Here is a 16,047-nt window from a genome sequence, read left to right as displayed (position 1 = left end):
ACAGACTCCCCCTTGGATATTGACGAAGTCTTCAATGACTAATCTCTATCATGACACCTCTTCAGTCTTGATCAGTCTTCATGCTCTTTCCAAATTGTCTAACATTGTAAGCATCCATCAATCTTTCTCTTTGATCAGCTTCTCTTTGACTATTATACCAGGATCTCATCACTGGATCTATCATCAACAGCTTCATCAGGCTCCCCCTTTCATCAAGCTTCCGTGCTTTTAGGGATCGTCACCTATCTTTCCGGTTACAAACTCCCCCTAACTTCAAGCTTATCTTCAGACTCCCCCTTAGACTCTGCTCTTGGGATCATAGTCTGGATTATCTGCAATCACTCAAACATCTATAAATATAATGTTTCTCAAATCAAACTTCTAAACTACTCCCCTATCAACAAACTTCATTAATTTGGCAGTTTCAGCGAACAGAATCAGAAAATAGCTCTATAACAATATAAGCATCCAAAATACCCCACAGTTAATCATCCAAGTCCAAACTAATGACCTTGGAGATATAACAAACTGTTCTTGAATTTTTGATAAAAACCTCAACTTTCAAATTAATGAACTTGTTTTATTTTCAGAAACACAATCAGCTTACTAAGATTTTGAAACTCAGCATCTCAGACATCGGTTGTCGAAAATAAAACGGAATCAAAAATCTTTTTGTATTTTCTGAAAATATAAAGCAATAAAGAAATATTTACAAACATATTTACAGACAATATTTTTGTTTGAGTATGCGTCAGAGGATCATATCAGTTTTTGACAAGTCACAAGTGCCGTTAAGCTTAGTTACACATTAAGTATTAAACAATTCACTTAGATTGTCGATGTATTGATCCACTAAATTTTCACACAAATTTCAACTGATTCAGGATACGAATTAGATGTTTTAAGAACTTAAACTCATTCATGTGTCCCACCTCTTGAATATACTCCCGTACCCAGATCCCAATATTCAGTCTTACAGGTGAGTATACCACAGATGATATCTGTAAGGGGTTAAATGCGAGGGCCGTGAGAGCTCAGGTGAGTATACCACAGATGATATCTGTAAGGGGTTAAATGCGAGGGCCGTGAGAGCTCAGGTCGGTACTTCCGTATACGCAGAGAGATGACGGCCTCGTCTTTTCGGTGTGTCCCCTTTAGAGGATCTTTTTACAGCAGCACACGATTATCATTTCGCAATATTTCATCATTTTTTATGCTGAGGGTGGTGCTATGTTTCAAGCAATGCGAAAAGTATTATTCGAGGACTAGGTCAGAACTTCCATTCAGCAGAAGTCCCGGAATAATACCCCAGATATCACTGAGTATAAAGACCTAGTATCTTAGAAAGAGGGACCCTTCAAACGAGATTTCAGGGGTTACCTATATATCCAAGTAGTGTTCCCCACCACATAATTGACACCACGTACCATAAGAGTACCGAAAGTAAAAACTATCATTACCACTGATGTTTGTGTCAAAAGTTACCAACCGTCGGGATCTTACGGTTCTGTGTTCAGTAACTGAATCTTGGGCACGGGGCGTGTTGAGTGGGCACGGCCCCGTGTTCAGCTTACTGTCTGACGTAAAACAGGATTGCCAGTTCCAAAGATTGGGCACGGGGCGTGTTCAGTGGGCACGGCCCGTGCTGAGTTCTGCAGAAGCTGAAAAATTAAGAAAATCCTAAAAAAATAAAAAAAAAATTGATTAGGCCGCTAATTCCTAACTTTCTTAAAATCCTTGTGTCCCCGGCAACGGCGCCAAAAACTTGATGTGCGTTAGGTGTAATATAATTTAGGTATTTATTTTAAGCCCTTTTACACTTTTTTAGCCAAGTTTTAAATTTATAAAACACGATATTTACTAACACTAAACACATATATGGGCAAGTGCACCCATCGTGAGCGTAGTATAGTGTTGGTAAGATACTGAGGTCGTCCAAGGACACAAGAGCTTTTAGTACCGGTTTATCCTCAACGTCTAATCAAATCAAAATGTTAGAAAAAGGTTTTTTAACTAGAAAAAAAATAAAACTAACTAAAATGCTGAAAATAAAAATAAAAGTAAAAACAGATAGCCAAGATGAATCACTTGGATCCGACTCGTGTGTAGTGTAACCTTTGATTATTTTTGCACTTTTGCACTTGTTTAAGAGATTATCTTAGTTATTGTAGTAGGCCCCTCTTTTGAAGGTGACGTTACCCTCAACCCAGTAGTTTGAGTCAGTAAGGATACAATCCTAAAGGGTCGGATTATTGAAAGATAATTAATTAAGTTATTAATGCATAATGTGGTAGGCCCCCTTTTTTGAAGGTGACGTTACCCTCGGCTAAGTAGTTTGAGTCAGCAGGGATACAGTCCTAAGTAGCCGGGTTAAAGTTTTAATAGTAGTTTAACTTATGAGGGGATCAAAGAGTTTGGACCCTCGCTATCCAATACCGGTGGGTATTGAAGGAGGTCCTACTAAATTTGACCCAGGTCCTTTGCAGGATCTATACACTGAACAATGGCAAGACTCTTACCAAACCGTTCCCTTAACACCCGACCAGGTAGCCAACATACCTCCATATAGACCGTGGAGATATGAATGGTGAAAATCTTTTATTTTATATAGACAGTAAAATAATGCCAAGACACCACGGACAAAGGATAAGGAAGAATCACCTTCAACATAAGAAACTAGTTATTAAGGTCATTAATACATAACCAATTAGAAAGTGCAAAAGATTAAAAATAAAAAGTATTACACTAAACACTTGTCTTCACCAAGTGATGTAAGAGACTTAGGCAAACATGGCATTTGATTGTCAAGAACTCTTACGGTCAATCTTGGATCCCGAGACGACTCACACACTCTATGATGGACAATGGATGATGGTGGTGGATAATGGTGTTGTGATGGTGGTGGGTGGTGGGTGAAGTGTGAGAGAGGTGGTGTACCAAGGGATGAGTTGCAAGAGCTCCAAGCACTCCTATTTATAGGCTGAACAGAAGCTCAGGCACGGCCCCGTGTCCATTGGGCACGACCCCGTGTCCATCATCCTCTCGTTCTTCATTAAATGCAGTTTGTCTGCATTAGTTGACCACGCCCCCGTGTCCGCTGAGCACGACCCCGTGTGCAGAAGCGTTTCTGTACTATCAAGATTTGCCTGGATTCTGCGAATCTTATAGTTAACCACGGCCCCATGTCCGCTGAGCGCGGCCCCGTGGTGGGCAATAGAAGCTTCTACAACTTTGTCTTTTCTGCTGACACTTGGACACGCCCCCGTGCTCATTGAGCACGGGGCGTGTTCAGCCCTCTGTTTCCTTGTTTTGCTTGGGAAGATGCTGTCGGGAGGCCGGGCATGCCACGTTTGTTCCTTTTCTTGTATTTATGTTAGATTTAGCTGCCTTTTTGCTTCTTTTGTTTATTTGAGCTCATTTGATCCTGAAAATACAAAAGGAAGAAAAATCACACTTTTTCCAACATTAGTACTAAAAAAGGGTTAGTTTTATGCCACAATTGATGTAATTTATATGTTGCATTTTGTGCACATCATAGGACCTGTAGCCTATCAGCTACAACTGTCAAAGGAAATGGCAGGAATACATGATGTATTTCATGTATGCAATCTCAGAAAGTGTTTAGCCGATGAATCCTTAGTAGTACCTCTTTAGGATATAGAGGTAAATGAGAAACTTAAGTTTGTAGAGAAGCCTCTACAAATTGAAGACAGGAAAGTCAAGAACCTCAAACACAAGAGATTAGTTTTGGTCAAAGTAAAATGGGACTACAAAACAACAACAACCACAACCACAACCATACCCAGTAAATCCCACAAATAGCAGAGCTACTTATAGGGTCTAGGGAGGGTGGGATGTAGACAGGCCTTGCCTCTATCCCTAGGGATAGAGAGGCTGCTTCCAGAGAGACCCTCGGCTCGAAAACGAACAACAAACCAACACAACAAGTCAAAGAATATAGTAAGAATACAGAAATAAGAAGTCGCCCATTACCAAGAAAGTGATCAGAGTGGCACAATATAATGTAAATCATGTATCATAGTATACAACATCATTTGGCCATAAACACAATGTAAATCATGTATAATAGCATACAACATCATTTGGGCATAAACACAAGAAGGCAATCACTGGAAAAGTCCCTTAAAGAATAAGAAAAACCTACGTCCCTGAAATCCACCTAAGACCGCTATAAGTCCTTAACCCTAATCCTACGCCTCCACGAAGTCCTATCGTGGACCATGTCCTCAGAAAGATGCAACTCTAGTAAATCGTGCCTAATCTGCTCATCCCATGTCAGTTTGGGTCTGCCTCTTCCTCTCCTCCCCTGCACAGTAAGAGTTTCCACTACTCTGACTGGTTCCGTCGCTTCCCTCCGCTTCACATGCCCAAACCATCTCAATCTCCCCTCCTTAATCTTCTCCGATATACTAGCCATTCCTAGTCTTTCCCTAAAAACCTCATTTCTTATCCGATCTAACCTTGTGTGTCCACACATCCACCTCAGCATCCTCGTCTCTGCTACCTTCATCTTGCGCGCTTGTGTCTTCTTGATAGCCCAACAGTCTGTTCCATATAGCATAGCTGGCCTAACTGCTACCCTGTAAAATTTCCCCTTTAGTTTAATTGGGAACCTCCTATCGCACAATACCCCACTGGCTGCTCTCCATCTACACCAGCCAGCCTGTATACGATGGGTTACATCACTATCTATGTCACCATCTCTTTGAACAAACGACCCTAGATACTTAAATCTAGTTACCTGCAGGACCAATTGATCCTCAATGGTGATTTGGGTTTCATCGTCAATGGCTACACCGCTGAAATCACAGTGTAGATACTCAGTCTTAGATCGACTAATCCTTAGGCCCTTGCCCTCTAAAGCTACTCGCCACTCCTCTATCCTCTCGTTCAGGCACTGTTTAGTCTCTGCAATCAACACAATATCGTCTGCAAAAAGCATGCACCACGGAACTGTCTCCTGAATCAACTTGGACAACTCATCCAAGACAACCGCAAAAAGAAAAGGGCTCAACGCAGACCCCTGGTGGAGTCCTACCTCCACAGGAAAGAAGTTTGTATCTCCTACAGGCGCGCGGACAGTAGTCTCTGTTCTATCGTACGTATCCTTAATTATGTCTATATACTTCCCCGGTAGCCCTCGACCCTCCAAACTATCCCAAATCAGTTGTCGTGGGACAGTGTCGTATGCCTTCTCCAGGTCGATAAACACCATATGTAAATCTTGCTTCTTCGCTCTATATTTTTCCATCAGCCTCCTTAGAATATGTATCGCTTCTGTAGTTGACCTCCCTTTCATGAATCCAAATTGGTTTACTGAAACCTGAGTTTCTCTTCTAATTCTAGTATCAATTACCCTCTCCCAGAGCTTCATAGTGTGACTTAGCAGTTTGATTCCTCTGTAGTTCCCACAACATTGAGCGTCTCCTTTATTCTTGTATAAAGGCACCATGACGCTACTCCTCCACTGATCTGGCATTTTCCCCGTCTTGAAAATACAATTGAACAAAAGTGTTAACCATCGGACTCCTTCTTCTCCCAAACACTTCCACGCCTCAATCGGTATGTTGTCCAAACCCACTGCCTTGCCTCTTCCCATCTTCCTAAGTGCCATTCTCACCTCGTCATGTGTGATCCTCCTGCAGTAAAAATTATTTTGTTGTCGTCTTTGAATCCTGGGATTGATGCTATCATGTTGGTATGCCCTACGGTGGTTGAAAAGATTATGGAAGTAGGTTTGCCATCTCAACTTAATATCTTATGCCTTGACTAAAACACGTCCATCCTCTCCTTTGATAAACTTTACTACGCCTAGATCTTGTCTTCTTCGCTCCCTAGCTTTGGAAATCTTGAACATCTCATGCTCCCCCACTTTCCTTTCCAAACGTTCATACATTTGTTTATATGCTGTGTTTTTTGCCTCGGTCACCGCCTTTTTCGCTTCCCTTTTTGCCTTCTTGTATATCTCCCTTACCCTCAGCCGTTCCTCCTCATCTGTGCACCTCAAAAGATCTCTAAAACTCTGTTGCTTATCCTTTATTTTGGTATGCACGTCTTCATTCCACCACCAAGACTCCTTATGCCCACTAGACTTTCCTGTTGTGACCCCTAGCGTCTCATTCGCTACCGTAGTGATAGTAGTCGCCATAGTCTCCCACATCCGGTTAGCATCGTCACCTAGTTGCATCGATGTCATCGAGTTAACTTTATCTCTAAACATCATAATTTTTTATCCCTTCAAGTTTCCCCAGCGGATCCTAGGTCGGGTTTTCCTCTCCCCCTCAGTTAGCCTTACTTTAAGGACTAAATCTGCTACTAGCAAATGGTGTTGAGCCGCTGCAGTCTCCGTTGGTATAACCTTGCAGTCCATCCACATCCGTCGATCTTCCTGCCTCATCAGGAGGTAGTCGATTTGTGTGTTGCGTCCTCCGCTACTAAAAGTGATCAAATGAGATTCTCTCTTCCTAAAGAACGAGTTTATAATACCTAGGCCGTTGGCTGCAGCAAAGTCTAGAAGGTCTCTACCTGGGTCATTTCTATCGCCAAAACCAAAACCCCCATGTACCAACTTAAAGCCATCACGATCCTTACCAATGTGCCCATTAAAATCTCCTCCTATAAAAATTTTCTCCTCCCTAGGTATGGCCCTTACTACTACATCTAGACAATCCCAAAACTCTCTTTTCTCTTGGTCTCCTAGTCCCACTTGCGGTGCATATGTGCATACAACTGTCACTACTTGCTCACCTAATACTAACCTTAACACCATAATTCTATCGTTATGTCGTATCACCTCAATTACATTCTTATGTAATTCTATAGATACCAAAAATCCTACTCCGTTCTTGGCCCCATCCGACCCGGAATATAACAACTTGTACCCATTACGATCTACTGCTCTCTGTCCTTTCCACCTAGTTTCCTGAAGGCACACTATATGAACCCTACGTCTTTTAAGTACGTCTATCACTTCCAACAATTTACCACTAAGAGTTCCTACGCTCCAAGACGCCACCCGTAAACTACAGCCTCTAACTTTACCCTTACCTGCACCTCTCGTCCTTGGACATGATCTCAAGTAAACGTCATGGTTTCTATTGTCTATGCTTACAACTAACAAGTAACAACAGGTAACAAACAATCGGCAACACAGAGTACACAAAGGGCAAAACTACCTACTCTTTTTCTTTTTCTTTATCTCTTTTTTTTTTTACTTTTTCTTATTTTTTCTGATGATTACTTGAACCTTAAAGTTAAAAAAAATAACACACGCAACAAAATCAACAAAATCCAACCAAAATATCACAAGCTTGTTGTATATTCACAAATTTTAGCCTAAAACTGAATAGAATCAACAATAAAACCGTTCAACCTTCTGCCTAAATTCACAAAATCGGCACATAAAATCAATCAGAGGACCAGAATACACATAGGAGCTTGAATCAGAGATGCAGAGGAAACATCCACACTTGTTCCAGTAGACCTCGAGGACGAGTTCTAAAACAAGGTGGGGAGGATATAACAACCCTCCTAAAATATTTCCGACACTCCTAATATATATTTAGAATGTCCCTATATGTCTTAAAATACACCCCGTATACAAGAAATGGCCCTAAATACATTTAATTTTGCAAAAATAAAATAAAAACAATAAAATATAGGCGCTCGCGGGTCGCGAAGCCTTTAGCTAGCTCTGTCGCGAGCCGCGACAGCTAGGCCACAAGGCCGCCCCGGAGCCACCACGTGGCACGATCGTGGCAGACCTACACTTGTGAGTGGATCAAGCTAGGCCCTACACACCCTACGTCGTGGGCCGCGAAGGCTTTGCCTTCGGCTTACACGGGGCGCGGCAAACTCAAGATCAGACCCTATAAATAGTTTCGATCGGCCTCAGTTCACAAATCGTTCACATCTCGTTTTTCTCTCTAAAATTCTGAATAGTAGACATTATGCCGGGCGTTATACCCCCCTAAATAACGAAGTTCTGCCTCGTTGTAAGTATCATAACCCCCGGTTACGTATTAGATATGCTGCCCGATTGATCTAGCGCTCCGTAACGTCTGTTGAGGCTCTGCCCGACGTAGTCGTTGGAGTTCTGTCTCGGGGAGGTATAACTAATGTAAATATTGGGTTATTATACTAACACGTGTGCATTATTTAAAATTATAGATTATAGCCAGGAATCCACAAGAAATTTACCTAAAGTAGCAATGTGAGTAATCTCCTTTTTGTGAACCTTTTTGCAAACTGTTTTTACAAAACCTCAAATGTTTTACATTATATTAAACAGTGATTGAGTATTTATATTATACAATTATCGTCGATATGTTGGGGTTTTGTATACAAAATTTGTTACTACATTGTGAGTAGTAACATGACCACAAGTCGGGTTGACAGTACCGTTGGTGGTAATTAAAGTAGAAAAATAAACAAATGTAATTGCGAGATCGCCCTCAATAACTGTAACTGATAAAACCTGTCTTGATTAAATTGGGATTCACTCACCAGTATTTCCCACTGGCAAAATGTTTTTAAACGCGTTTCCGGTAACAAAATGTGAAAGTCAAATAGAAGCCAGCTGGACAACACTGAAGGCTTGGAAAAGTGGCTATAGAAGTTAACTAAATAAAGAAGATGTTTTTATTTAATAAAATAGGGTTTATCCCTATAAACATGTTTGTAATAGAAACTTGAGAATTTCCCATGTGTTTAATATTATAAAAACGTGGTATTTTACTCTGATAAAATATTTCCTAACTATGGTGCTGATGTAAATTCCGCTGCCAAATTGATAAATACCGATACCACTGATACTGGCCGCGGCCGCCCGTTCCTGGGTAATTAGGGGACGTGAGTTGCGACAAACACCGACACGGCCTTTACCATTAACTAGCAACTTATTAAGCAAGGCCAACGACCAATGGGGTGGTGGTCCATTGGTAAAGACAAAACCTTTAAAACACCTTGATTGGGAAGAGCAAGGTGTTAGGTTCAAGTCCCACAAACAACAGGAGATTAAAGAAATTAGCCGTTAAAAAAAAAAAAAAAGGTAAGCAAGGCCAGTAAGCCCCAGTGAGATTTTTTTTTTTTACATTGCATGGGTATGGGCGTATGGCCGGGGTTTAAAATAAACAAAACATAAGTTAACAATAAAGTGATTGAATTAACACTTAAAAAGATTTAAGATAAAAAAATAAATTCCTAAACAAATATTAAGGCAATAACGAAATAAACAATAAAAAGGCAAACAAAGAGTCATATTTTTTAAATTTAAAAAAGTATGAATAAAATAAAAGTTGTCATATGCCCAAAATAATATTGATACGTGTTTCATAAACATAAATACTAGTTTCGATAATACCGATACATGCATCAATGTTTTTTTTTGACCGGCATCATTTTGGTACCAGTACTCAGTTTACGATACCATATAAAATAGTTTATTTTGAGTAAATCTTCGTTTTCAATAAAATTTATATCTTAATGTTAGAAGAAAGTTAAATACTATTGTGTATTCATTTATTTTTTTAGTTAACAAACACAAACTATTAAAAAAAATGAAAAATGGCTTATTTAAAATATATAGATTTAAAGTGGGAGTGAAATTGAAACTTAAAAAACAAATTTAAAATCACAAACATACTTTATTGACTCATACCTCAGCACTTGTACACGAACTCGAGCCTAGCTGAGTTCGGGCTTGAAAAATTACCTACGAGCCGAGTTCAAGCTTTAAAAACAAAGCTCAAATCAAACTAAGTTTGGGCCTTTATAAATTAAACTAACTCGAGCCTAGTCAAGCTCCAGCTCAACTCGATTCGTTTGCACCCTAATATTCACATCTTTTACCGGATGTTGAATAATTATATGTGAAAACATATATAACAAAAGATATTTGAAGTCACACTAAATAAATTTATAATAAATCTAATTTGGTGGAAACTTACAAGGATATAGTAAAGTAGAACGGGAGAAAGGGGTTGTGAGGGACTGAGATTTAGGATGAAATAAAACGTTTTGAGCACAATAATTAAACTTTTTTTTACAGTTATTGATAACATCAAAAACTAAAATACATAAAATTTAACATACACTTGTGTATTATTTTTGCCTTTTATTTGAGTGAATTGCAAATTTTGTCCTTTTTTTATCCCATTTTTCAGACGGTGTCATTTTTTTTTACCAAAAATGTTTTATCACCAACAAATGTTCCGATTAGAAACTCCGTCGTGACACGTCGCGGCCCCACCGCGGCGTTGATGGTCCGGTATAATATTTGTATCTCTGTATTGCAACCTGATTAGAGGGATCTGATTTGAAAAGTTGAGTGTAGAACGTGAAAATTAGTGTAATGACCTGCAATGTGTAGAGGTGTAGATCTTGAAACTGTGGCGATGACGTAGGATCGTCGGTGATGGTGATGGTGAGGTTAAGAACTTTTTGAATAGTGGCAGTAGATTATAAAATTGTTTTGGTGGTGGTGGTGGATTCTTATATTTTATTTATTAAAATAAAATTAATTAATATTAGAATGGTTTTCTAATCAACTGGGTAAAAAAAGACTAATTTACTCTTTACTTAACGGTTAAAATTAACAAAGTTAGGCCTAAAAGATATAACGTGTAAGATTTTGAAACGATAGGTACAAAATTCGTCAATTTTAAAGACAAAGGACACCGTTTGAAAAGTGGTATAAAGATAAATGACAAAACTTGCAATTCACTCTTTCTATTTTAAAAATCAAAAAAATTAAGATGTATTATTATTATTTTTCTTGTGATATTTTTATACGTTATTTAATGAATTAAACTAAAATGTTAACACTTTAATCCACTACTGTATATTTTAAATTTAATACAATTACAACTAAATTAATATATGAAATATAATAATTCTATTTGGCTCACGCATCGAGCCAGACCTAGTTTGGACTTGGCTTATTTAAAAATTAGTCGAGTCGGTAAAACTCGTTTATAACCGAACCGATTTCAACCCAATCTTTTTTCGAGGGAGGCGCATCCACCGGACCGCTTTATTTAGAACTTGCATTTCTTCACTTTTATACAAAATAAAATATTAATAAAAATTTATGAGGCGCATCCACCGGATCATCCTACGCTCGTTTAACTTATGAAAGCATGAGCTTTAGCTCGACTCGATTCAATCTTTGTTTCTAAAGTTCGAGCTCGACTCGTAGGTAGTTTTTATTATATAATAAGTAATTTGTATTAATTAAAATTTTTATTTATAATATATGTGTGTATATATATAATTTAGTTATTTTTCATAATTTTATAAATAATAATCATTGTTCTTTATATAATATATATAATATTTTAATTAAAAATTATATGAATAATCGGTTCGTTTAACCTCGTGAGCCAACTCAAGCTCGATAAATGAAGCTCGGGTTCGGGCTTATCTTGATTCGTCTTTTTTAGCCGAACTCAAATAGCTTGAAAATAGTCGTTTACACCCCTACCTATCACATAACAAGCTGTGATTGGATGAATAAACAGTGTCCGCTACCCTCACAAAAAACCACACCTATATTTATAGTATAATATATAAATATTACTATATTAAAACGAAAGAATTATCATTTCAAAGCATAGATTGTGACATTTTAAACCATCGCTAGTGCTCTAGTGCTGGTCATAGGTATTAAGTTTCACATATGGTGGGTCTGGGTGAGTTTTCCTCACAGGTCTCAAATTTGAGTCTGTGTGATAGGATTTCTCAGTTTAAATTGAGAATTTATTGTGCGAGAGGGCTCTCTAACATGGACCCAGTTACAATAACGTATGCTAAACCTCCTGACATTCGTGAAGAATTCAGACATTTATATACTCTTAAAATGAAAGGTCGGTGGCACCGACAAATGACCATTCTACCCTTTGACAAACAGACAAAACACGGCAGGCATATGAAAAGAATTGTTCCTCCATAGCCGATTCAGATCAAAACCTAGGGTTTCGTTTCGGTGAAGAAGAAGAAGAACCTGAAATCATAATCATGTGGAGACGATCATCTTCCAAACTATTAGCTCTCCGATCTATTGCCAGACCTAATCGCATCGTCACTCCGTCGCCATCTCCCATCACTCTCCTCCCTTCCGCCACCGTCCTCTCCCGTCACTTTTCAGGTCCGTTTCTCCCCTCAGATCTCTACTTTTTAATTAACAATCATCTCATCAATCACAACCATCACACAAACGATCAATCACACCGGTTTCTGATCTGGTTAAAATCGGGTACGGTTCGGGTTTGAGCAGGTTCAGTTTTGGTTTGGGTGACGTAGAAGGATGGGGTGTCACGGCAAACAATGGCGGCAGCCGCATCAACCGGAGTTAACGCCGGCGACGGTGGGGCACCGTTTTTCGGTGAGCGGCAGACTACGGGTCAGCACGCGACTCTGGTATGTTGTTTTCAGTTGGCGTTGTTAGATCCATTTTGTTGGACTTAAATTTGACGTTTTTTTTGGGTTTATTTTGGATTCGGATTGTTCGATTCAGTTTCACGACATAAGATTGGGGACTCAGTTTTGGTACAAGATCGGTTCGGCTCGAGTTTGGTGTTCGAGTCAAGGTTTGATTCAACTCAGTTTGACTCGGTCAAACCGAGTCAAGCTGTTAAAAAAAGAAACCAACATACATTTGTGATTTGTGAATATTTGTACGATTGTATGAAATATGTTTGTATTGACATGAATACTTTGTTAATCAAGGTACTGGAAATGGAATGATAAAATCTCTTCTCGATTCAGCTGGTCAACCCTGTACAGCTGCTTATGCTATGCTTGCTGTCATTCAAGGTGTAGTTTTATATGATATTTTCTTTTAGAAATCTGCTTTTGTTTATTAACTGAAATTCTGTTGCATAATCCATTTTTCGCAGGGCATAAACGCTCTCTGGATGTAGCCACAATCTGGCAAGGGCAGTCTAGATTTTTCAGTGTCTTGATGCTTGCATGGGGTACAATTAAAGTAGTTAACTTTTACATGCTCATCTTTTTAACTATAGTTTTTTCAACATTAGTAACTGCTTTTCCGTGTTTTACAACTTACTTCACGGTTATGCATGTAGTACTAAATTAAGAATGCTTATTCTATGTTATGTTTTTTCTTTTCTAAAGGACTGATAGCTGACATAGATATCGAGTCTGAGCAGTATCGGTGGATGGGAAGTGCTTGAATGGATTTATATGTAAGTTTCGTTGGTAATTCTATGTTTAATGACGTTAACGCCACGAACATAATGTGTCTAACAAAGTCAAAAAACGTGTAACGTGTGCGGATTTAATCTTTATTCTATTGGTTTTCAAGAATACAAAACCAAGAACTCAAGAAACAATTTTTTATGTGCACAGGTTGATAGAAGATACAAACAATATTATCATCAAATGCAGATAATTATATCATCATTACAAGTAATTGCTGAAGGTAGAGCAGCAAAAACCTACACATCACTCGCACTCGAGACCAATTCATGCCGTTTTCGGTGCTTGAGAGATGCAATCGACAGCCAGGTAACACGTTTTCAATAACTTTTTTTCAGTAAAGAGCCGGTCAAATATAAAGTATAAATACGTTTTCATTCGACGGTGACATATTTTTTTTTTAGTAAAGAGCCGGATCAAATATAAAGTATAAATACGAGTTAATTTAACTTTCGACGCCGCTGCAACGCGCGGCGGGTCAAAATTCTAGTTTCAAAAAAAAAAAAAAAGATAGTGACATTTTAATTGGTTGCATAAATATGTCTTGAATTATTAGTTCTGTGGTAACTTCCTTCCGGTCACATGCATGGTCAAAACTCCTTGAGTTTTTTATTGTCACATCCTTGATTCCTTGGTCTAATTATCCTCTTATACAATTACCAACCAAATAACTACCAACCGCTGCCCCAACATAAATAAACCGTCATATAGCAATTGGAACGCCACCGTCTCAAATACTTGCAATTATCCCACCGATTCATTAACTGTTATCATCCATCACCCTCATGGAACCGGCACAACCATTCATCAACCGACATATCTCCTTCCACCATCGTTCCACCGTCGTCAGCAACCGTTTCTACCTCTATATAACCCTCACACCACCAGAATAATTGCCGGTCATGTATCCACCCATCTGAAACCTTTGCAGACTCATGGTGTGAGGGGAGTTATATTCATAAATCCAGTCACTCAATTTCCGATTAATATAACCCTTCCGCCGCAAGTAATTTGCAACAAACTCCAACGTAGTCGTCACCGGATTCCGCTCTGATTTTCATTGTACTCCACCGGCATGAGTTCAACAAGAAGAGACGACCGATGATGGTTTTATTAATTGGATAATATCGCAACAAAACTTCATCGTCAATTATCATGTAAGTAAATCTATTTGCCGTTCCAAAAAAAATTAAATCTATTTAGTTTTCTCCCTTGCATTCAGTTTGATTTAATCGTCCAGAAATCTGTAATTTTGTTATTGTTTTTACCTAATTTTTGCCCTTGCATTCAATTTATGGTTTGTTAAAAAAAAAACCAATCATCACTACCATGTAGGTAAAATATTTTTCTCCTTTAAATGCAATTTAGTTTAAACAAATTTCCAGAAATCCACAACCTTTTTTTATTTTTTTGTAGTATTTTTAGATTATTTTAATTTAATTTGCTCATCATCTGTTATAACTTAATTTTCTCTCATACACTCATAATTTAATTTACCAGAATTCTGTAACTTTTTATTTATTTAATATAATCCGATTGTTTAATTTTCATGTTGTTGCAGACCTATAATGGTACAAAGCATGGAGGATTTCTGGAGGTGCAACCTTGCCAAAGAAATTAAAAAGAGGAAGGAGATTGAAGCAAAGTTAAAAGACCAAGAAGAATAAGCGAACCGGTTCAGACAGATCATAGATGTAGCATTCCTACGATAAGAAGACGTTTCATTTGGAGAAAATGATGGAATGGCACGTGGCCGCATAGCGTCTCTAGAGGTCCCTCCGGTTGCGCCTGATGTCGTGTTTTGTCGAAATCGCTATCCTTACGATCCAACAACAATAATACACTCATTTTATGCTTATACTCTATCGTTGGTGGACACACCGTAATGGAACCGATAAAAACATCCATAGACCATCATGACTTTACGGTTGAAGAAGTTCAGTCGTGCTATGGTGGTTGTGGTTCGGTGGTTGTGTTATGGTGGTGGTTCATTGGTGGTGTTGTAGCGAGGGCTCCATGGTAGTGTTGTGATGTCGATGGTGTGATTGATTTCCCTCCTATGCCTTTTAACGCCATTCTTTTGGTATTTGTGTGTTGAGTATATGTGTAGAAGAAACTGGATTGCTTTGAATAATGGAGAAGTGAGATATCAATTTGAATGGTGATATTTGGATCATATACATTGTATTTGATGAGTTGTGTGATGCTTAAACCCACTATTTTACCATTAATCTCTCACCCACTGTTTTGCCACTCCCAATATGATAATTTTCTCTCTCCCTTCTCCTCTTACTACACAAATTATCCGTATCCATGTCGCTTTAGATCATATTTTACTGCGATAGTGGGGTGAATGTATTTTATTTATTATAATTTGTATTTTGAAATAAGACGACACATACAATCTATTTAAACCTTGCATACACATTGTATGTATCTATTCAACTGTATACATATACATTTATTCAAGATCCACTTTAGATTAATTTAACAAATGCATATCATATAATGCCAGAAAGATAGACTAGAAATAAAAACTACAAAAGCAAAATCAATAAAAAACAATATTGCAAATGCTCCGTCATATAAAATGGTTTCCTTATAGAATGATTTTTCCTTTATAGTAATTATTAATATTAATCTGCAAAAAGAAATTACTTTTCCTTTTCTTTTATTTTTCTATTTATAATAGATAGAGATAGCGAGTGCCCCTTGCATAAGGAATCAATGTTATTGCTTCAACTTCAACTTAGTCATTTATTTCATAAAAAGTTTTACATAATAAGTTTTACATAATGGTCCATAACA

The 16,047-nt window shown here is 38.2% G+C and overlaps 1 protein-coding gene and 2 long non-coding RNA genes across 3 annotated transcripts; 2 read left to right on the top strand and 1 right to left on the bottom strand.

The window, feature by feature from the left end:
* Positions 1–6,250: 6,250 nt before the first annotated feature.
* On the bottom strand, positions 6,251–6,790 carry LOC110919956 (craniofacial development protein 2-like). The gene has a single exon (XM_022164201.1). The coding sequence runs from the start codon at positions 6,788–6,790 to the stop codon at positions 6,251–6,253; it is 540 nt and encodes a 179-aa protein (XP_022019893.1).
* A 5,950-nt stretch (positions 6,791–12,740) lies between these two features.
* Positions 12,741–13,215, top strand: LOC110917524. Its single transcript, XR_002580620.2, has 3 exons — positions 12,741–12,834; positions 12,918–12,995; positions 13,156–13,215. It is a non-coding gene; the product is annotated as an uncharacterized LOC110917524 (long non-coding RNA).
* Positions 13,216–13,906: 691 nt separating this feature from the next.
* Positions 13,907–15,415, top strand: LOC110917565. The gene is made up of 2 exons (XR_002580661.2): positions 13,907–14,396; positions 14,801–15,415. It is a non-coding gene; the product is annotated as an uncharacterized LOC110917565 (long non-coding RNA).
* Positions 15,416–16,047: the final 632 nt, after the last annotated feature.

This window comes from Helianthus annuus, chromosome 16 (assembly GCF_002127325.2).
Source record: "Helianthus annuus cultivar XRQ/B chromosome 16, HanXRQr2.0-SUNRISE, whole genome shotgun sequence".
NCBI lineage: Eukaryota > Viridiplantae > Streptophyta > Magnoliopsida > Asterales > Asteraceae > Helianthus > Helianthus annuus.
The sequence above is the reverse complement of the archived record's forward strand: the minus strand, read 5'-3'. Positions and strand labels throughout refer to the sequence as shown.

Coding starts and splice junctions, on each gene's coding strand:
- LOC110919956 (XM_022164201.1), bottom strand. CDS start 6,790: ATGGTGTTAAGGTTAGTATTAGGTGAGCAAGTAGTGACAGTTGTATGC.